General features: G+C 48.1%; 1 protein-coding gene across 1 annotated transcript in view; it reads right to left on the bottom strand.

The window, feature by feature from the left end:
• Window positions 1–22,169, bottom strand: part of LOC147725117 (GTPase IMAP family member 7-like) — a 140,743-nt gene that overhangs the window by 58,850 nt on the left and 59,724 nt on the right. Inside the window, exons 4-5 of the mRNA XM_086967111.1 lie at window positions 15,126–15,133; window positions 10,318–10,335 (exon numbers count right to left, since the gene is read on the bottom strand). Coding sequence (XP_086823237.1) covers window positions 10,318–10,335; window positions 15,126–15,133 — 26 coding nt within the window. The remainder of the gene's footprint in view (window positions 1–10,317; window positions 10,336–15,125; window positions 15,134–22,169) is intronic.

Genomic DNA, 22,169 nt, shown 5'->3' with positions numbered 1-22,169 from the left:
CCTCAATTGTGCTCACAGGAATGCAGCAATTCACAAAATCGGTCTGGGCGGATCCCCTCCTCCTCATATCTTCCCCAGGCAGGCCTCACACTGTGTGCACTGCCATGTAATATATCCTTCCTATATTGTGCCCTTGTGTGCTATTTGCAAACACACACACTCAACATGCATGCACTGCACAACATGCCACCTGTCATGTACTATAGTTCTCGCATGCACACAATCACTTAGCAATGGTCTTATTGCACATGTACTGCACAGCACTACATCAGTCAATCAATCAATCAATCAACTTGGATTTGTAGAGTGCAGCTAATCACCCGTGAGGGTGTCTAGGATCTAGGTTCTTGCTCAGATCAGTTGAAGATAAGAATGAAAAAGCAAGGAGAAAGCAGTATAAATGAGGGAAGAGCAAGGAGAAGACAGTGAAAATGAGGGAAAAGCAAGGAAAAAGCACTCAAAAAGAGGGGAAAAGGCAAGGCACCTCAGCGATTTACTGATCCTGTTGTCGTATGGAGATCACCCGTCTCTGCAACACAAGTGATGATTTGTTGGCTCTCCAGAAACCTAACCAATCTCCCTTTGATCTTAGGTGACTGTATTCCCTCTCCAGCTGACATGAAACGCCACACTGTGCACAGCTTCAGTTTGCCGTTGCCAAGGTTTATTGCTCTCTTTACAAAAGATCTTCAAATTCCAAGAAGCTCGAGCCTCCAGAATTGCTCATCTCCAAGTACAACATATTGTCTGCATATTCTGGTTTATTGAACTTAATCTCCTCTGTACTGCTGAGGCTTTCCTGCAACTCCCTGTGCCTGCTGCCAGCAGGTCCTCAAGGTAGTTTTATCAATTCCTGCTAGGCCTCCTACATGCTGAGCGATGGCTATGCATTACCCTTGCTAGGTTAGTACTACAGACCTTGCTGGTCTGCAACAAAGCATCTTCTCACGCAAACCGTTATTTGCATTTGCTAAGGCTTATTGGTTATCCTTACTGCACACATCAACTGGTGTAGGACAGCTTGTGGATGGCTGATGTGTTCCTGCAACATTGCCTGGTCTCCATTGCTGCTACTTCAACTGAAACATGCCTTAGCAAGAACCTCTGCCAAGTGGTTGTATTGTGCTACTGTGCCTCCTGATCATGTTCAGATGGTTCGGACTCTGCTACCTCTACTTTCAGGTTATTTTCATCTGGATTACATGTCCTGGTTCCTCCTCCCTGGTCCACAAGACTTAGTGGCTGATCTTCCACGATCCTCCATTGGCTTCAACGAGCGGTTCCGACACCACTTTGCCCCTCTAAACAGGGGCTCCCTGGTATAAGTATCTTGTTTTTATGGGTATTCACAGGTGGGGTGACTCTTCAGTCTTCCTTGATTCAAGTGGTTCCTTTGGGGTCCTTTGGGAAGGGTCCTAGAACCGCAAAACTCCAACCGTAACTTAACCTGTGTTTTCCATGGATGTCTGACCCTGTGTAATCACTCTGCACCTGGGCGCCTTGGGGTCCCAGCCTACTCACCTTAGGTGAATCTGTACTTCCCCTGGGGTCCTCTTTCTCTGGTATTAGTCCACTTTGGTAACCATTTTACATGCCACTATTTTATTGAAATGGTCTGGCACCCCATTCGGGCGCGTGTATTTTCCTACGCTACTTACCTGCTTCTAAGTATTTCTTGTGTCTATTTGATATCTCTATAGAGGAAATATACCAGGTTAGTGTCTAGTAAGTGCTAATAAATACAAAGTAATTTTATTCACACCTGGCATGGTTCTTTCTTGTGTGAAGGCTTACTGGCTGACTAAGTGATAAATGCACCTGCGTTATACCCTCCTGAAGAAGCCTTAGCTGCTTTCCACAGCCACCCCTTGAGTGTTTTGGGTATCAGGGACCTAAACACTATCACTAAGGGTTGCCTGGACTCAGTGCACATTGCCTCATCATAGGTGGACAATATATACTGAGCCGGTCTCCAATATTCGTGGCAGTGGTGGGATAAAGGCTTGCATAATAGCGCGGGGATGCCTACGGGTCACCAGGCGCTTTAGAAATCGCGAAATAAATAAATAAATAAATACATTTGATTTACCACTTCGTCATTAATAAGGCTTCCATAAGAAACCACCACTGCCTTTTGTGAATTCACCATACTTGATAGTTAAGACATTATTAAAGGTAATGTGCCAAGGGTCTAGCATAGCCCTTTCTCTAAAATCTTTGGAAGTTTAGATTGCTGGAGTAGGGTTCACTACGATACACTGGCACAATTTCCACTACTGGGGATTCTAGTCAGACTCAGGATTCTGGGTACTGTGCCCTTAGGATCACAGCTAGGAGACGTAAAACAGGTAGTAACCTCACTTGTTTTTTTCTTATGGTGTTACTCCTCCAAGATGAACTACAGAGTCATGGAAGGCCACTGGAGGAGGAAGGCCTTGGTTTGGAGGATGACCATGCAGAAGAAGAGCAAAAGGTACGTAGTACTACTGGCTCTGTCACTTGACATGGCCATGAGGAGTTTTAAGACAATCTCATGGACAATCTGTTATAATCTGTACTTAGTATGCCCCGCCATACCCCTTCCCTCCACCTCTTGGTATATGCCAGTCTGTAGTGTGATGAACAATCCACAGCTGACTCCAGCTGACTGGAACGGATGATGGTGAAAGGAACGAATAAAGAAGACTCTTCACCTTACAGCACTTTGTTCTCCTTTTTGTAACACTGGCGACGAACAACCATCTGGGGACAGTTCAGCATCACCCGCAAAACGAAATCCAGTGACAGCTGATACATACAACCCTAATACGTTAAAATTAGTGAATACTTATCTTACCACAAGTTGATGCTACCACTTGTGCTGATCATTGTATCCAGATTGCTGTCTGTATTTCAGAGTCCTTGTGCTTGCTGCACTCATCACCGAGTTGGCACTCTTAAGTTGTGCATCGGTACCTATTGCTGTGAGAGAGGGTCAGAGAGGATGGTAGGTCCGCTGCAGTTGTGGGGACATATTTCATGTTTTCAAAGTGTAGTAAAGTACCCAAAAATGTTTCGATTTTGGACTGTTGTCTGTGAGGTGTGATTATACTTGCGTTGTGCCACTGTTTGAGAAAGAGAGCGCACCACCGTTGGGGAGCTTTCACTGAGGCAAACTGAGGCAAACTGCTGCGGTGTGTGGAAGCCAGTCTCCCCTTGAGGAGCCATTGTCTGTTGGGTGTGATTATCCTTGTATGTAGCCGCTGTTTGAGAAGGAAAGCGCACCCCTGTTGGAGAGAATCCACTGAGAGAAACAGAGGCAAACTGCTGTGGGGTGTCGAAGCCTGTCTCCCCTTGTGGTGCCATTTCTGTGGTAGCATCGTAGTGTGAGGGGGCTGGTCTCCGCAGCACAGTACGTAGCAGAGTTGAAGCTTACCGTCGCTGACATAGGAACGGGCCCCCCCTGGAACTTTGCCTCCTCACAGGATCGGCAGGCTCCGGCGCTCCTTTTTCCTTTGCTCTGCTGGCTTCCGTCTTCCAAAGCATCAGCTTCCTGAGGCAGGGCAGTACAGGGAAAGCCTTGTAGTGTCCTGGATCAAATGATGACAGACACTAACTTCTTTTATCAAGAGCTTTATTCATCTGCTCCTTACTGCTCCCTGTCCCGACTCTAACTAACTCGTTCCTACGCTGGCCCCTCCTCTTCCTCCAACCCCATAACTCCTCCCATCCCAACAACTAGACTGTTCACATTCTCACACGCGTCAGTAGGCGTTGCTGGGTGAGGAGGTGGGTGACCTTAACCCTTCTGCCTTTTCATCGTCAAGCATTCTCCACATGCCTGTTTCCGCCAACTACACGCTGACAGGCACAGCTGATGCTGCATTTTACGCTAGTTTTCCTAGTCTCTTGGCCCCATTACAGTGCTATATCACCGTCAACCAACACGCCTGTCTCCGCCTTCTACTCGCTGACAGGCACAGCTGATATTGCACTTTACCTGGCTTTTCAACTCCAGTTTTCACAGCTGTTTAGCCGCCTGCCTCATGCTTACAGGCACAGAAGAGTTTTTCACCACAGAGTCCATCCCTCAGCACCGCTTCCACCTCATGCTGACAGGAACAGCCTGTGCTTGCATAGTGTGGGAGCCAGCCTCTGCAGTGGTCAACCCAGTAGTCGTGTTTTATTTTTTGGTTTTTTTTCCACATTGTCCTTCCATTTATGTCATTCTGGCAAGGCATAGATAAATATGGCCCCTACAAATATGTCTCAACCACCCCCTTTCCACAATTAAGTGGGGGATCCGTTTTTGTCATGGAAACAATGGGTTGGACTGATGCAGTCATTCCTAATCGTAATTGGTGGGAAGAGATTCTCCTCCCTGCGTAAACGACATACCCTACTTCATAACTTAGGTATTGAAGGCCGCAAAACCTATGATAACATTTCGGCATCTGCAGAAGCAGATGAAGATAGCGACGATGTTGACAATGTGTAACCAGTCAAAATTAACAGACTAGAAAAGCATTTTGGTAAAACTATTAATGTTGTGTTAGAAAGACACAAGTTTGTTTCTAGGGAACAGGGCAAGAATGAGAAAGTTAAAACTTATGTTGCAGCTTTGAAGGGTCATTAGAGATCAGTTGGTCAGATGCACCAACAACACTAAAATACAGGAGAGGCGCTTAGTCGCCAACCCAGATCTCAAACAGGCCATAGAGATAGCTTTTGGAATTGAGCACACTGCAGATTGCATGGTAGCAATGAAGGAGGCTGGGGGCAAACACTACATATTGGCATATACCAAGAGGTGGAGGGAAGTGGGTGGCAGGGCATACCAAGTACAGATTATAAGTAGAGCTCCAGGTTTTATGGTATTTATTTTTTTGACATTTCCGTCTGTATTTATCCATATTATTTTTTGTTAACTTTATCTGTATTTATCCATAATTATTATGGTTTTTGTGAATAAAATAAAGCTGAAACTGGTATATTTCGACATTTATTTAACCAATAAATATGCAGTCATGCTTAAATACTTACCAGGTTTCAGTGATATAAACACCCGCAGAAGATAAATCAATGCACCTATATGAAAATATGCACAGTACATTATCAGCTTTGTGCATTTCTACTGCTGTTTAAGCCTCTTTACTAAAACTTTCTTTTTTATCCCCCTGACCTATCAGTCCACACAGTTATTGGCCTGGTATTCATGGCAAAGTGTATTTAGAATCACACAAAAAGCACCTAATTCCGTTTTTATCCACATTTAAAAATAATTACAGAAAAGAAAACACTTTCTTTCTGTCTGTATTTATCTGTAAAAATCAGTAAAAATGGAAAACAGGAACGGAAAGGAAGGTTAGAGAGAGGGATGAGCCAGGGAATACAAAGCAGTAACAGTTCAACCTGCAAAGTGTGGAGTCAAGATTAAGGCGTTTCTAGAAAGAAATAAGGAATCCGCTTCCTATTTATCCATATGGGAAGCCTGTAAGGCCTACATTAGGGGTGGGGTAATTTCATACAAGGCAAACGTATAAAAAAAAGAAGAATACTGTTTTGAACCCACAGCGCGATCTAGATCAAGCAGTTCAGAGATACATAATTGATGATTCTCAAGCATCGAAATCTAGAGTAGATAAAGCCAGACAGGATCTAAAAAATTATTTTGATTCTCAGACCATTGTCAACCAGAATACATGCTTTCATAAGCCTTATGAAGAAAATGAGCATGCCAGAAAATTTCCTGCCTGGTCTAATAAAAAGAGACGTAACAATGCTATTATTAAATCCATCAGATAATAATAGACATCAGTTAGTTAACCAAGGGGCTGATGTTGATGCACTCTATGTCTCCAATCAATCAATCAATCAATCATAGCATTTATAAAGCGCACTACTCACCCGGAGGGTCTCAAGGCGCTTGGGGAGGGGGGGGTCCGCTACTGCTCGAACAGCCAGGTCTTGAGCTGCTTCCTGAAGGCGAGGTGGTCTTGGGTCAGGCGGAGGTGGGTCGGGAGGGAGTTCCAAGTCTTGGCGGCCAGGTGGGAGAAGGATCTTCCTCCTGTAGTGGCTCTTCGGATGCGGGGGACGGCGGCGAGGGCGTGGCTGGTCGATCAAAGGTGGTGTGTGGGAGCGTAGAAGTTGAGGCGGCTGTTGAGGTAACTCGGGTCTTGGTTGTGCAGGGCTTTGTGTACGTGGGTGAGGAGGCGGAAGGTGATTCTCTTATTGACCGGGAGCCAGTGCAGGTCTCTCAGGTGTCTGGAGATGTGGCTTCGTCTGGGGATGTCGAGGATGAGTCTTGCTGAGGCGTTCTGGATTTGCTGGAGTCTCTTCTGGAGCTTGGCGGTGGTTCTGGCGCAGAGGGCGTTGCTGTAGTCTAGACGGCTGGTGACGAGGGCCTGGGTGACTGTCTTCCTGGTCTCCGTGGGGATCCACCGGAAGATCTCACGTAGCATGCGCAGGATGTTGAAACAAGACGAGGAGACGGCATTGACTTGTCTGGTCATGGAGAGGGAGGAGTCCAGGATGAAGCCCAGGTTGCGTGCGTGGTCTGTTGGTTTGGGTGCGGAGCCCAGGGCGGGTGGCCACCAGGAGTCGTCCCAGGCGGAGGGCGAGGAGCCCAGGATGAGAACTTCCGTCTTGTCTGAGTTCAGTTTCAGGCGGCTGGTCATCATCCATTTGGCTACGTGTTTCATCCCTTCGTGTAGGTCGGCTCTGGCGGTGGCGGGTCGTTGGTCAGAGAGAGAATCAGCTGTGTGTCGTCGGCGTAGGAGATGATGTTGAGGTTGTGTTGGCGTGCGATGGCCGCAAGGGGGCTCATGTAGGCATTGAAGAGGGTGGGGCTGAGCGAGGAGCCTTTAGGAACGCCGTAGATGACTTTGGTGGCCTCTGACCTGAACGGGGGTAGGCGGACTCTCTGTGTTCTTCCAGCGAGGAAGGAGATGATCCATTCCAGTGCCTTCTCCTGGATTCCGACGTTCCTGAGGCGTTGCACTAGGGTGCGGTGGCAGACAGTGTCGAATGCCGCGGAGAGGTCTTGGAGGATGAGGGCCGCTGTTTCTCCGTTGTCAAGCAGGGCACAGATGTCATCGGTGGCCTCGATGAGGGCGGTCTCGGTGCTGTGGTTGGCCCTGAAGCCCGACTGTGAGGGGTCGAGGGATCCATTTGTCTCGAGGAAGGCGGCCAGCTGCTTGTTGACTGTCTTCTCGATGACTTTAGCTGGAAACGGGAGGAGCGAGATTGGGCGGTAGTTCTTGAGTTCGGTGGGGTCTGCTGTTGGTTTCTTTAGTAGAGCGCTGAGTTTGGCGTGCTTCCAGCTCTCAGGGAAGGTTGCGGTGCCGAAGGAGGCGTTGATGATGTCCCGTAGCTGGGGTGCGATGGCGGCGTCGGCTTTGTTGAAGACGTGGTGAGGGCAGTGGTCGGTTGGAGATCCGAAGTGGATGGAGTTTATCGTGCGGATGGTGTCTTCGGTGTTGATTGGGGTCCAGGCGCTGAGGGTGGTGGTGGGGGGCGTTGGTGCGGTCGTGGGGAGCGTTGGTTGTGTGCTGAAGCTGTTGTGTATGTCAGCGATCTTGTTGTGGAAGTAGGAGGCAAGGGAGTTGCAGAGGTCTTGTGATGGGGTGATGTTGTTGATTCCGGCGTTGGGGTTGGAGAGCTCTTTCACGATGTTGAAGAGTTCCTTGCTGTTGTGTGCGTTGTTGTCCAGTCTTTCCTTGAATGCTGTTTTCTTGGTGGCGCAAATCAGTTGATGGTGTTTTCGAGTGGCGAGCTTGAGGGTGGTCATGTTGTCCGGTGTTGGGTCTCTTCTCCATGCTTTCTCGAGAGCTCGGCAGTTCTTCTTGGAGCTCTTGAGTTTGTCGGTGAACCAGGATGCTTTCTTGCTGCTGGGTCTGCTGGGCGGGGTCCTCAGTGGGGCGAGGTCGTCTGCGCAGTTGCTGATCCACTTCGTCTCCCACTATAAGACACTATGTTCGTGCTCATCACTACCATCTACGGTCTCTATAGAAGATTTTCTTAGGGTTATAGATATACCAAAACTCAATAGGGCCCAGCAAGCTCACTTAGTCGCACCTATCACAATTGATGAAATCAAAGGGGCCATAAAATGTTCTCTTAATGGGAAAGCATGTGGCTGTGATGGATTCCCAGCTGAATTGTACAAGGTATTTATGCCTCATTTAGAGAACATTTTAATACAACTATTTAATGCTATTCTAGAAGGATGCCAAGTGCCTCGACTTTTTTTGAAGCAGTTATAATAAGCTTTATCAAAAAAGGCAAACCACCAAATATCCTCCATTTAGTTTGCTCAATTGTGTTTATAAGATCTTCACAGAAATTATGGCAGCTAGAATATCTATTTCCATGCAAGAAGTGGTACACAGAGATCAGTTATTTTTTTTGCCAAGTAGAAATATGGCAACCAACACCAACTTTGTAATACAGGCAATTGACTACTACACTAATAAAAAGACAGAAGGCGCAATCATCATGATTGATGCTGAAAAAGCCTCCAATTTGTTGTTCAGTGGAAAATTAAATTTTCCTTTGCAATTTGTAAATGTTTTGCAGAACTTATATAGCAAAGTGGAGGCTAAGATTATAATTAATTCTCACACTGCTGAGCCACTACAAATTAGATAAGGGACTAGGCAAGGGTGCCCAATGTCACCAGTGTTTTTTGCATTATATATAGAACAATTAGCATCCCTATCACAGCAAGATTCACAAATTACGGCACCCTATTAGTAGCTCCTAAACTCAAACTGTTCGCGTACAATATCATTTTGTACTTGGCAGCAAATAAGCAAAATATCTCGAAAACTTTCAAGAAAATATAACTGTTTTTGGACTTGGGGCGATATAGGATTAATCATTCAAAGTCTGAGGTTTTACTTTTTGTTTTTTCAGACCAAATCCTACCAGGTTTGTAAGACTGGCTCAATTAGATACTTTGGAATATATGTGTCATATGACTATTAGCAGCTATATCAATTCTACTACTAACAAACACTTTTTAAAGCTAGGAACCTCCTAAAGTAGTGGCAGGCCCTACCAATATCCATAATAAGGAGAGATGCTGAGATGAAAATGATGATTCCCCCACTATTTCTTTTAATTTTTTCAAATGTACTACTTAAAGTACTACAAAATACATGACATCAAAGCCAGCATTCCCCAACCAGTGTGCCCACTTACTTCTGGCATGTCAATTAAGCCTAACCATTGTATCCTGAGCAGTTTCCCACCCATCACCCAGGACCAATTTCGAGAACTCCCATCTAGAGTAAAATCCGGCGCCCATTCTGATAGCTGCCCGCCCCACATCTTAAAAGAGTGTTTCCTGACCCACCCAGCTCCTGCCCTTACAATTTTGAACAAACCCTTGACTCTTGGTCTAGTCCCTACAGCTTTCAAAGAAGCCATAGTCATCCCACTTCTAAAAAAAACGGGGGCTGACCCAGCCTGCAAGGCCAACTTTCGCCCGATCTCACTGTTGCCCTACCTGGCAAAAGTCCTTGAGGCACATGTGGCCAAATGTTTATCTAATTTCCTCGAGGAATCCTCCTGCTTCGACCCCCATCAGGCAGGCTTTCGGCCTACTCACTCTACCGAAGCAGTAGTCACGACAGTTCTGGACACCCTGCGCGACTGTGCGGACAGACGCTCTCCACAAGCCCTGGTGCTCCTAGACCTCTCGGCCGCTTTTGACACGGTCGACCACAACATCTTGGTCGACCGTGTCGAACAAGCCGGCGTCAGGGATCTTGCAGCCGGCTGGCTGAGATCCTTCTTGACTGGCCGCAACCAAACTCTGCGCCTTGGTGACTTAATGGGCACAAAACAGGCCATCACCTGTGGAGTGCCACAGGGCTCCTCCCTGTCTCCTCACCTATTTAACCTGTACATACTCCCTCTGATCCAGACCTTGAGAGACAATCAGGTGAGAGTCTTCAACTATGCAGACGATTTACAGCTGCTGTTCACCATCGACAATACTGAAGACTCCATATGGCACTTCCAGTCCACAATGAGTTTCATCAAAACCTGAATGGACCAGAACCAGCTTAAATTAAATCCGGGGAAAACGGAACTAGTCCTGACCGGTGAAAGCAGCAAGTTCTGGGGCCCGCATTACTGGCCTCCCGAACTAGGCCAAGCCCCAACACCTTCCGCGTCAGCCAAAACACTAGGAGTCACTGTGGACCGTGACTTATCTCTCAAAACCCAAGTTGGTCAAGTGGTCTCCAAGTGTTTCTTCCAACTGAAGAAAATCCGGAAGGTACGCCGACTGCTCACACCCGAGGCACTCACCCAGGTGGTGATCGCTACTGTATTGTCCCATCTGGACTACGCCAACGCCATCTACCTAGGTCTTCCCAACTACCTAATGAAGCGACTCCAGATGGCACAGAATCATGCCGCAAGGTTAATTCTGAACCAACCGAGGCGCCAGGCAGCCACCCCCCTCCTTAGGAAACTCCACTGGCTCCCTGTGGCCCAGCGATGTGCCTTCAAAACTGGCTGCATAATCTTCAAGTCCTTACACTACAAAAGCCCATTATTCATCAACAACCTGATTTCCAAATACACCCCGTCCCGCAACCTTCGCTCACTCCACCAGAACCTCCTGCAGTCGCCTTCTTTCAACTTAAAGCGTGCAGGAGGCCGCAGGTTTGCCACCCTTGCCCCCCGCTTGTGGAACTCTCTTCCGTTGGAGATCCGGAATTGTCAAGATCTCCTCTCCTTCCGGAAAGCCTTGAAGACCTGGCTATTCAGACAAGCATTCCCATAATCCTCTTCCTTCGATGTTCATGTTATTGCTGATCATAGCGCCAAGCAACCAATCGGTGATAGTGCGCTCTAGAAATATTTTATTAACATAACATAACATTAACATAAAGTCCCACAATAATCTTTTTTAGGTATATCAAATGCTGCGAAAATGTGTCTGGTCAGGCAAGAATCCTCACACAAAACTAGAGACTCTACAACTATCTTTTCACTCCCCCATAAAAAAAAATATTACCAGGCAGCATTTTTGTGATTGGTGCACAAGATCAATGTCAATATGCGATTCTGGAGACAACTTTTATCTTAAATAAATGCTGCTATAAAATGGCATTTAGCTTGTCCTATTTATTAAGAGTCCCAGAAATCCCAAGCGCAGCAGATATAAGATGTCTCAATGTTATTTCGGTTAGATTCTACCAATTGAAGGTATTGTACCAGTTTAGCTCCTTTCATCTCGAAATTCTGATGGCACATAGTAGTGAGATAAGTCTCCACATAAGCAACAAAAGTACAACAACTTGGGAGATAGCAGGGCTACATTATTTTAGTGATTTCCTTGTTGAAGGGGTAATGAAATCTTGGGATCAGCTAAAATCTAAGCCTGGACTTTCATCCACATTACTTTTTTCTTTTTACCAAATTTGCAACTTTAGAAGGCAGGCCCAATTCCCCAAAGATGCTTTAGCAAATCTGATAAGTCTTGGCTACTATGTGAAGGAGACTAGAGGGGTAGGGCATTGGTACCAGATCTTACAAGAACAGTTACGTACAAAAGTTGTGCCGCAATCACTAAAAAAATGGCAAATGCTACAGGTTGCAGGCTAGACTTGCAATCCTGGAGATTGTATAATGTTTGGGAACATAAAGCTATAAGGGAGCCAATTTTAGACGCATGCATTTTTAAGTAAGTGGCAACTTTATTATGCTCCAGCTTCATAAAATGTACTCTTCTATTTCGGGGTCATGTTTTAGATGTAGTTGTTCTAATGGGGACTGGCTCCATATCTGCTTTTCTTGCTCGACTCTAACTGAATTCTGGGAGCAAATCTTTCATTGGCTTAGCGAAAAGCTTCTAATTGTTTTAACCCCCAAACCCAAAAGTGTCCTTTTTGGAATGGTTGATACACTGAACTTAGCTTTTAGACAGCAACAGTTTATATTTATAGCATCTGTAGTTGCCAAGTCATTAATTTTCCAAAAATTCAAAGTCCCAGAGCCACCAACCTTTTGTCAATGGTGATTTAAGATGTCCTGAATTGAAGTAAAAGAAAAATTATACGCCTAAAAGAGCAGGGCCTATAGTTACATTTTCTCAAATTTGGAGAGGGAAGAAAGGTTAAGCCCATATCTAAATTTATATTTGATATACATATTTATATTTGATCAAATCTATTTTTTAGTTTTTTATATGAATGGATTAAGTATTGCGATGAATTATGTGATTCCTACCTATTAATTTCTTCTGTTTTTACTAACAACAATATATATATATTTTTAAATATGAATCTCAGCTGGAGGTGGGGAAGAAGTTACTGCCCTAAAAAGGTTATGGTATCCTCTAACAGACCTGTAGAGTGTCTTTTGGGCAATTTTTAGAAACATCAGTGTAGGAAAGTAGGATCTGCTTCTTATGGTCACCCCCACTTTTTGCTTAATGTGATACTGTTTTTGACTACTCTGACTGGGATCCTGCTAATCAGGGCCCCAGTCTATCTGTTTTCTCCATAAACGGTTATGTCATGTACTTAGCTACACTCCAGATTGGATACTGGGGTACCCTGTCAGTCCCTATGATATGGTACCCATGTACCCAGAGCATAGGTACCCCAGAGGCCTCCCATGAAGCTGAAGCATGTATTATGTCACTCATGAGAGGCCATGAAAAATGGAACCTACATGCCTGTCACTGCAGCCTGTGTACGCTGGCGCATACACCACTTACTAAGATATAGGTTTACTATATCTAAGGGTCACTACACTTAAAACCTATAAGTCACCTCCATAGCGGGCCTTGACAAACCTGAAGGCAGAGTGCTTAGTTCTAAGCGAGAGGGTGCTACTGCATGAGCAGGACACCCCTGCTACCTACTGAGCCCATTCTCCCGTGTTGTAAATGCTACAGCCATTTTCGACATATAGAGTAGTATTATGCGACCGCGTGATGACCAACTCTTAAAATGGCTAAAAGTAACCCTATTTGTTTGGTATAAAACATTGTGGTAATCGGTGTGGGAGGTATGATTCCACCCCTCAGAAACGAGCTTTGTGAGGTCCATGGTGTTCCCGGTACTAGCCTTCTAGTACCGGGCAGCCCAAAATGGATGCTGCCGACCAGGGACACATTTCTGCCCTCCTGCTGCTGAGCCAAACTCGAGCAGGGGAAGGCAGAACAATACTCATCCTGTCACAGGGAGATGTGAGAACCTCCCAGGCTTGTATTTGGCCTGGGTGGGTACGCTTGCCACTGACCGCAAGTCTGCATGAGGGGCCCATTTGGTGTCCCTGTGCATGGTCCAGTTCAAACCAGTCCGGGGAGACCTTGGCTCCTGCTCTGGCATGAAACTAAACAAAGGACGTGGGAGTAACCTCCTCACTCTCCAGACCCTCCCCTGGGAGTGTCCCCTACATTTGTCCAACCCTCTCCCGTAGGTACAAAAGGGGAACATGCGCTGTACAAAATACACACGTTATTCGACGTGGACAAGATTCTGAACAAGAAACCACTGAACTGCAACCGTCTGGACACTGTGGACTTTGTTTGGGCCCGACTTCATCTCCCTCTCAGTCTGAAGCATTGTCTGTGCCTGTGCACCATACAGGCACCATGCAGGACCTGTGGAGCATCAAGGATAACTGAAGAAATCTCTTTTGGAGTGAAGGAATCCTCCCCTGCAACCGCAGGCACCACATCACAATTGACCGGTCTGCAGCTCCCAAGCTCCTACAGACTCCGAAGGCTCCAGGTACTCAGGAGGTGGGATTCTACATTCCTCGAGGTCCGAGCTGCCCTCTTACCAAGTTTGAGGTCAGAATCCATTCTGGGGGCTGCAATACCCCTGTGCTCCACGTACTTTTGCAAGTGCATATGCTTTTTGGCACTTCCCAAACAAGTGCACTGGGCTCCGAGTAGCCCCTAACTCTAGCACCATTTCTTACAAAGAACTCTGGCCTCCTCGCACTGAGTACTCTGTGGGCTGATGCTTTGTGAAATGGCTCAAGGTCCCTTCACGACTCCTGTGCCTCCGGCCTATGAGTCCTCTTGGAGGTCAACACGCTTATCTTGGGCTCCATTGTTTGCTCCAGGCCTGCCCTGACTCACCTGTGTTTGGTGAGTTTCCTGGACCTTGCTGGTCCGAACTGTAACCTTCATCCCCTTCACTCCCCTTCTGTGTGTGTTGCTGCTTCCAAGGCTTATTGGTGCTCCCGCCGGACACCCACCCCCTCAGCACTTGACATTTTTTATGAGACAGCTTGCATCTAGCTCCTGGTTGTCCTTGACATCTACTGGTCCCTGTGGCTGCAGAGTCAAGAACCCTACCAGCGCACCTGAAGCACCCGACATTGGTGGGCATTCGTCTACTGTGATCCTGGTCACTCCTGAGTAAACCATACTCTGTCCCCTTTGCTTTCAGGTACTCTTCATCAAGAATCAACCTTTGGATTCCAGCGGACACTTTTCTTCTTCCCAGCAGTGGCTCTTCTTCAGAGTCCTCCATTGAGATCGTCTGCAGTTTCCGACCCAACTTCAGACCTTTGCACCTGAGATAGGTAGGTAACTCTGGTACCACGGTATCCCCGGGTAGGGTGGCTCTCAAACCTCCTAACTACCACTGGGTTTCATTAAAGCTTTCTAAGGTTATCTTCGACATCCTAAATCACCATAAGGATTGTTTGGACTGGTGCAAGGTGCCCATTTTAAAGAGTGGACAGTATGGACCAGGTCACCTTCTCACAGTCAGTATGAGCTGCGGTGGAGTCAATGACTCATGCAGCCATACTTGCAATTTCTGAGAATGTATTTGTGATGACTAGCACACAGGCCACGAATCTGGCAGACGTTTAGAGAGTTCCTCTTGACCCTAGCACATGACATTCCCCTTGCTGTGCATCTTGGGCAAAGCAAGACTTGGGAGAGTCTTGGCTCACACTTTCACTAGACCCATATATCTGAATATACCATGGAGTTTTGTTGCTCCTGTGTCACTTGCCAAGCCAGGGGTTGGGGTACCCTTTGAAAGGGTATGGATTGACTTTGTTTGTCCCTTGGACCCTCCTACAGCCTCCGGGAACACTTATATCCTGGTGGGCCATGTGACCAGAAAGCCAAAAGCTATTCCCATTAGGACCACCACAGCTCCTGCAGTGGCCAAGGCCCTCTAAGGAATTTTTTCCAGAGTGGGCCTTACTGAGGAGTTGGTGTCAGACAGAGGTGCAAACGTCATGTCTGTCTACCTGAAGGCCTTGCGAAAGGAATGTGGGGTGAATAATAAATGTACAAAACCTTGCCATCACAGAATGACGGGTTAGTTAAAAGGTTCAACAAAACCCTTAGAGGTAGGATAATGGGACTATATGACAAGCTCAGGAGGAGATGGAATATCCTATTACCTTGCCTTCTTTTTACCTACAGAGAGTTTCCACCGAATGGGGTGGGCTACAGCCCATTTGAACATCTAATTGGAAATCCTTTTAGGGGTCCAGCTTCTCTATTGAAGGAGGGATGGGAGTAGTCTCTCAAACCTCCCAAGCAGGACTTTGTGGATTTTGTGCTAGGCCTACGTTCACACATAGGTGAGTACATAAAGAAGGCCACCAAAAACCTGGAAGCCAGTGTAGGAGAGTAGGGTCTGCAATCCTATGATCACCCAGATTTTTTGCTTTTGTTTCACTGGTTTATGACTTTCTCTGGCTGTGGGCCTGCTAATCAGACCCACAGCCTGGCTGTTCTCTTTCTAAATTACGATATGTACCCTAGGTGCATTTACCAATTGGTACTGGGCCACCTTATCAGACCCTGTAACTCAGGGCATAGGTGTACCCAGGGCCGCCAGGGGCTGCAGCATGTATTATGCCACCCCTGGCTGGCCTCCCAAATTTGACACAACTGGCTGCATGACAGCTGGGGCGGAGTCGTGTAATCACCCTTTGCTATAGGTATAGTAGCTCTATATCTAACCATACAATGGACACCCGAGTTCCTATCAGTCACTCCTATGGCAGGCCTTGACAATCCTGAAGGCAGAGTGCGTGGGCTCGTGTGAACTGTGCTCTGGCCCGAGCCGAGCCGGTTGCAGCTTGCGGAGCAAAGACCCAATGGCTGTTCCATGATAACGCGCACCACATCGGTAACTTCGGTGTCGCGTTATCAAGACATGTTGAGTAAGGTGTCATACGAATCGGGATGCTGCCCTCTCACCCATTCTGGCGACGAGGTTAGCATTCCGCCCTTCTAGAGGGACACGACATGTACGTAACTGTGAACCCCGGTTAAAGTTAACTAAAGCCTCAGTTCCACAAAATGGATGCTGCCACCACAGACACGAGTCTGACCTCCTGCTGCTGGGAGTCCTTCCAGCGAGGAGCGCTTGGACAAAGGGTTTCCTGTCGAGGGCGGTGTTCGAACCGTCCCAGACAGGGTTTGTGTATTCTGGGTAGGTAGGGCTTTTGCGAGAAGGTGACTGCGGAGTGGCACCCCGGTGCTCACTACGCATCTGCCGGTCAGAACCAGTTCCAGGGGCGCCAGCCCTGGCCTGGGGAAAGTCCGGCAGGGGAGAGGGGTGTAACTACCCCCCTTCCTGGTCCCACCCTTAGGGCAGGACCTAGTCATGTACCCACCCCTTTCTTTAGGATAAAGGCCGGAGCGGGGACCCTTCCAAATTAGATCATCTTTGAATCAAGAACTACTTTCTACGAAAGGACATTCGAGACTCTTCTCAAGATTTCTCCCTTGTGACTAAGGAGTAGTCACCCTGCATCAGCGGGCACCATCTAAGAACTCTACGGTTTGCTGCAAGTCCTTCCTCAAGGATCCGACGGCCCAGCTCGACGAGAACCGGCTTCCCTGGCACCTCTGACCTCTACCCACGTCATCAGCTCAGCTGTGATCTGTGGGTGCGACGAGACCTCGAGGGACCGGCCATCATCAAAACCTGCACGCTTTCTTAACCAGCACGACCATCGAAGTAATTCTCTGGTGAGTGCTCTGGGGTCCGAGAAGCCCCGACCCTGAGCCGCTCCAGCACCGAAGTGCAGTCTCCCAGCATCTCCACGATCTGCGTGGGGCCCTTCTGCTCGCTGCTCAGCACGTTGTCTGGTCACTAGCCGCTGGCTTGTGCCCTTCTGTGATGACATCCGACAATCAACACTGCTGGTCTGGTTGCTCCAGACTGGCCCTTGCTTCCATCTTTGCGAGAAGCATCCCGGACCCTCCTGGTCCATTCAAGACGCCATCTTAGGCCCACCACGTGGCCCTGAGATTTGCCAAGGCTTGTTGCCCCAATCCTGGGCCCAGCGACGCCGACAGCATCATCCTTCGTGGGACAGCTCGCACCTCCATCCTGGTCGCCGACAACGCCTCCTGGTCCGTGAGACTGCAGAGCCTAGCGTCGCCCACTCACCTGGTCGAGGTGACGGCCAACCGGTGCCCTCCTGGTACCCTCTGACTACTGGCTAGTAGTACGAACTTGGTCCCCTCTGCTTTCAGGTGTCAACGATCTCTGATCCAGGCTTGGATCTTTACGAACTATTCATCACTGGTCGCCGGCCAGCAACTCCTTTTCTTCCGGCTCCTGGCTCGTCAGCGAAGACCCCGACGCCTGTAAGACTTGTGCAGCCGCAGCCCTCGTGGCTAGGTAACTCGGCATTTCGGTGCCTGCATAGCCTCTTTACTCTAGGGTCCCGAGTCCCTCGCTTCCGACTTGCCTTATCGGGTCCGCCCGAGACCTCTAAACTTTCCGTGTCCTCGGACACTTGTTTTAATTGTGCACTTGAAGTATTTTCCTAAGAGATTTGGTTTGTGCTTAGTACCCTGTCCTCATAAAGAGTCCAGGGCTGTTGTGAATCTTAATAAATATCCTGTTTATTTTTCATAACACTTGTGTGGTGTCCTTTCACTTGGTGTTCAAGGGGTACATGTGTGGTAAACAGCTGGCTTAACGCGCCCTCTCGAGTCTTTAGCCTTAGACTGCTCGTATCCACGCTACTAGGATAGCTGGTCTATAGGTTGACTTACAACCAATCACCATAAGGGTCGTTTGGAACGATACATAGCGGTCGCTAGAATAGCGAACGCTGCATATCGGGCCAACTTCTCACATTGGTGAGCAGCGGTTGGGATTTGAGCTTGCTGTTGTTTTACCACACGTATCCTAAGAATATCTTGTTGAAAGATCGCATAAGTACTGTTAGTACATATAACTAAAGCTTAGAATACTCTGAGTTCTACTGAACCAGCTGTTGTAGCTCCTCAAGGCTTAGCACACCTTGGCTGCAACTCTTAGCAAGGGATCAGTAGGTAAACACATAGTGTAGGTAGGTGCATCACTTACACCACACTAGAAACAGTATGTCGGACAAAGGAGGAAACTCTGAGTCTCCCCTTGTGTCAGTTGACCCTCCACAGGTCATCCCTTCAAGATATACTGTGCTTAGCTTCCGCGAGTTACGACAGGTATGTAACTCTAGGAAGATTAAGCAAGGGGCTAACCCCACCACCTCCTTTCTGATTGGTCTCCTCGAGACTTATGATGCCAGAAAGGCTGAGAAGCTTCTTAGCCATTCTAATCCAGAAGGAGACATGCCTCCCCTCGAGGGAACCAGAGGTGACCCTGACCTAATCCTCCTCTCAGCCGAGAATGAGAATGTGGAGGAGGATGAGGATGAGGATCTCTCTGAGAATGAGGCAGACAAGGGACAGGTAGAAGTCAGTAGACTAACCCGGTCCAACTTAAGCAAACATGATAGTGGTACTGGGGAACCCCCAGGGCTACTGTCAGGTCATCTTAACATTGGGAATGGACGAGCCCGATCTCTGTCAAGAGACTCTGGCAGATCCCTTCAAACCAATGGCTCTCACAACTCTTCTCAAAGAGGGATGACGTCCCCTCAGAGGAGAGTGTACGAAGCTAAGGAAAGGGCAGCTAATCTGAGGATTGAAAGGGAAGAACTTGCCCTGGCCAAAGAAAGGCTTGCCTTTGCTAGAGAGCAACAGTTAAGTGGGGTAGTCCCCACTGGTGGCAGCAATGTATCTAGCAATAGGGAAAGGAGTTTTGATACGAAACACCTTGGTAAGATAGTGCCCCCCTTTAAACAAGGGGACGACATCCACAAATGGATTACTGCTTTGGAGAGGGCCTGCACTGTGCAAGGTGTTCCCCAGAGTCAGTGGGCAGCTATCTTGTGGCTCTCCTTTGAAGGTAAAGGTAGAGACAAGCTCCTCACCACAAGGGTAGAGGATGGTAACAATTACCAAGTCTTGAAAAATACACTCGTTGAAGGGTTTGGCCTAACCACTGAGCAGTACAGGGTGCTGTTCAGGGATACCCAGAAAACGCAGTCTCAAGACTGGTCTGACTTTGTCGATTGTGCCATTAAGGCTTTTGAGGGCTGGTTGCTGGGCAGTAAGGTTACTGATTACAAAGGATTGTATAATTTGATGATGAGAGAACAAATTTTAAACAATTTTCAGAACTAGTTGTTGCATCAGCATCTTGTCGACTCGGATCTGACCTCGCCCCAAGAATTGGGAAAGAAGGCAGACAGATGGGTTCGTACGAGAGTTAAACAGAACCAGGGCCTGAATCAAGGTGGTCAGAAGAAAGCAGACCAGAAGGGTAAAGATTCTAAGGGGGAACAAAATGACCAGAAGTCTTCGACAGGTCCTCAACAACCCAAAGAGGGTGGGGGTCAGGCTCCCCAAAAGAAGAAAGAAGGCCAATCCAAAAGATGGTGCCAGTACTGCAAAAGTAAATCTCACTGGTTTAGTGAGTGCACCAAGAAAGGAGGAGGGCAGACTCCTGCCGCTGCAGCCCCTAAGGCACCTGTGCCCCCTAGTACAGTCAGCAGTGGTAGTGCGCCTCCCAAGGGTTTAGTAGGGTTAACCCTGGGTTCTGAGGGGCGTGACAACTTAGTTGGCACACTCACTCAGGCTGTCCTTGTCAGTACAGGGGACGTGGACGTGTCCCCTGACATAAGTCCCAATACTTTGGGCAAATACAGACAGACGCCTTTCATAAATGGAAAAATGGCTCAGGCCTATAGGGACACTTGTGCCAGTGTCACCATGGTGACGCCTAACTTTGTGGACCCTGGACAGATCATGCCAGGTACAGAATTCCTGGTGACCAATGCAAGCAATGTCACTACCAATCACAGTATGGCAATTGTAGCTTTCTCCTGGGGAGGGGTAACTGGCCAAAAGAAGGTTGTAGTTAGTTCAGACCTCCCAGTGGATTGTTTGTTGGGCAATGATTTGGAGTCATCACAATGGTCGGAAGTGGAGCACCGGACTCACATGGAAATGTTAGGTTTGCCAGCACATGTGTTCGCTGTGACCAGGTCACAGGTCAGGAAATGCCCCACTGAACAGGTGCTGGATCCTGGAACAACGGACCAGACACCTCCCAAGAAAAAGAGCAGTAGGGTTAAGGCTGCGCCTTCCCCCTTGCCCCAGGTCGTGGATCAAGTCTCAGAGGAGGCTGACCTACAGGAATTGAGGGAAACTGAGCCTAGGGAATTCGAACTTGATCAAGTTGAATTCTTGGGTTCAGGGGGACCCTCAAGGGAAGACCTAGGGAAGGACCAGTTAGACTGCCCTTCTCTTGAACCCCTCAGACAGCAGGCTGCTGCTGAGGCTGCTGGGAACGCCACAGGTACCCACAAGGTATACTGGGAAGACGGACTCCTGTACACTGAGGCAAGAGACCCAAAGCCTGGCATGACCAGGAGGCTGGTTGTACCCTTGTCTCAGCGAGGTTTCCTACTTACCTTGGCCCACGAGATTCCCTTAGCAGGTCACTTAGGCCAGACGAAGACGTGGGACAGGCTTGTCTCACACTTTCACTGGCCTCATATGAACGAAGATACCAAGGAGTTTTTCCGCTCCTGTGTCACTTGCCAAGCCAGTGGTAAGTCAGGTGGCACGACAAAGGCCCCCCTTATACCAATGCCTGTGGTGGGGGTGCCCTTTGAACGGGTGGGGATCGACATCGTCGGTCCCATGGAACCACCAACAGCATCAGGGCACAAGTTTATACTGGTGGTAGTGGATCATGCCACCAGGTATCCTGAAGCTATTCCCCTTAGGACCACTACAGCACATGTTGTGGCAAGAGCCCTAGTTGGAGTATGCTCCAGAGTGGGCTTCCCTAAGGAGGTCGTCTCCGACAGAGGTGCAAACTTTATGTCGAGCTACTTAACTGCTATGTGGAAGGAATGTGGTGTCAACTACAAGTTCACTACACCCTATCATCCACAATGCAATGGGCTTGTTGAGAGATTCAACAAGACCTTGAAAGGGATGATTCATGGACTACCGGAAAAGCTTCGGCGTAGATGGGACGTCCTGATCCCCTGCCTCTTGTTCGCCTACAGAGAAGTCCCACAGAAGGGGGTTGGCTACAGCCCTTTTGAACTTTTGTACGGACATCCTGTAAGAGGACCCCTGTGTTTGGTGAAGGAAGGATGGGAGAGACCTCTCAAAAAGCCTGCAGCCAACATAGTGGACTATGTGCTTGGCCTCCGCTCGCGGATGGCTGAATACATGGAGAAGGCATCTGAAAACCTTAAGGCCAGCCAAGAACTCCAAAAAGCTTGGCATGACCAAAAGGCTGTCTTGACTGTTTACCAGCCCGGACAGAAGGTGTGGGTGTTGGAGCCAGTGGCCCCAGCAGCACTCAAGGACAAATGGTCCGGGCCCTACACCATCCTGGAGAAAAAGGGAGAGGTCACCTACCTGGTCGACCTGGGAACTCCCCGGAGCCCCCACAGGGTGCTTCATGTCAACAGGCTCAAGGCATATGTCGACAGGAAGGACATGAGTTTGCTCATGGCCCTAGATGAGGGACAGGAGGAGGAGAGTGACCCTCTCCCCGACCTGCTCACTCAGAATCCTGACGATGGATCGGTAGATGGTGTTGTCTTTTGTGGCAGCCTCTCCGAACATCAACAGAAAGACTGTAAACAGGTTCTTCAGTCTTTCAGACATATGTTTTCTCTAACACCCAGTCAGACCAATTGGTGCACCCATGAGGTTGACACTGGTGACAGCTTGCCCGTCAAGAGTAAAATCTACCGGCAGCCTGATCACGTTAGAGACTGCATCAAGAGCGAAGTGCAGAAAATGTTGGAGCTGGGAGTCATTGAACCCTCGGATAGCCCTTGGGCTAGTCCCG

This window comes from Lissotriton vulgaris, chromosome 4_1, assembly GCF_964263255.1.
Source record: "Lissotriton vulgaris chromosome 4_1, aLisVul1.2, whole genome shotgun sequence".
Lineage (NCBI taxonomy): Eukaryota > Metazoa > Chordata > Amphibia > Caudata > Salamandridae > Lissotriton > Lissotriton vulgaris.
This window is presented reverse-complemented; position numbering and strand designations above follow the sequence as displayed.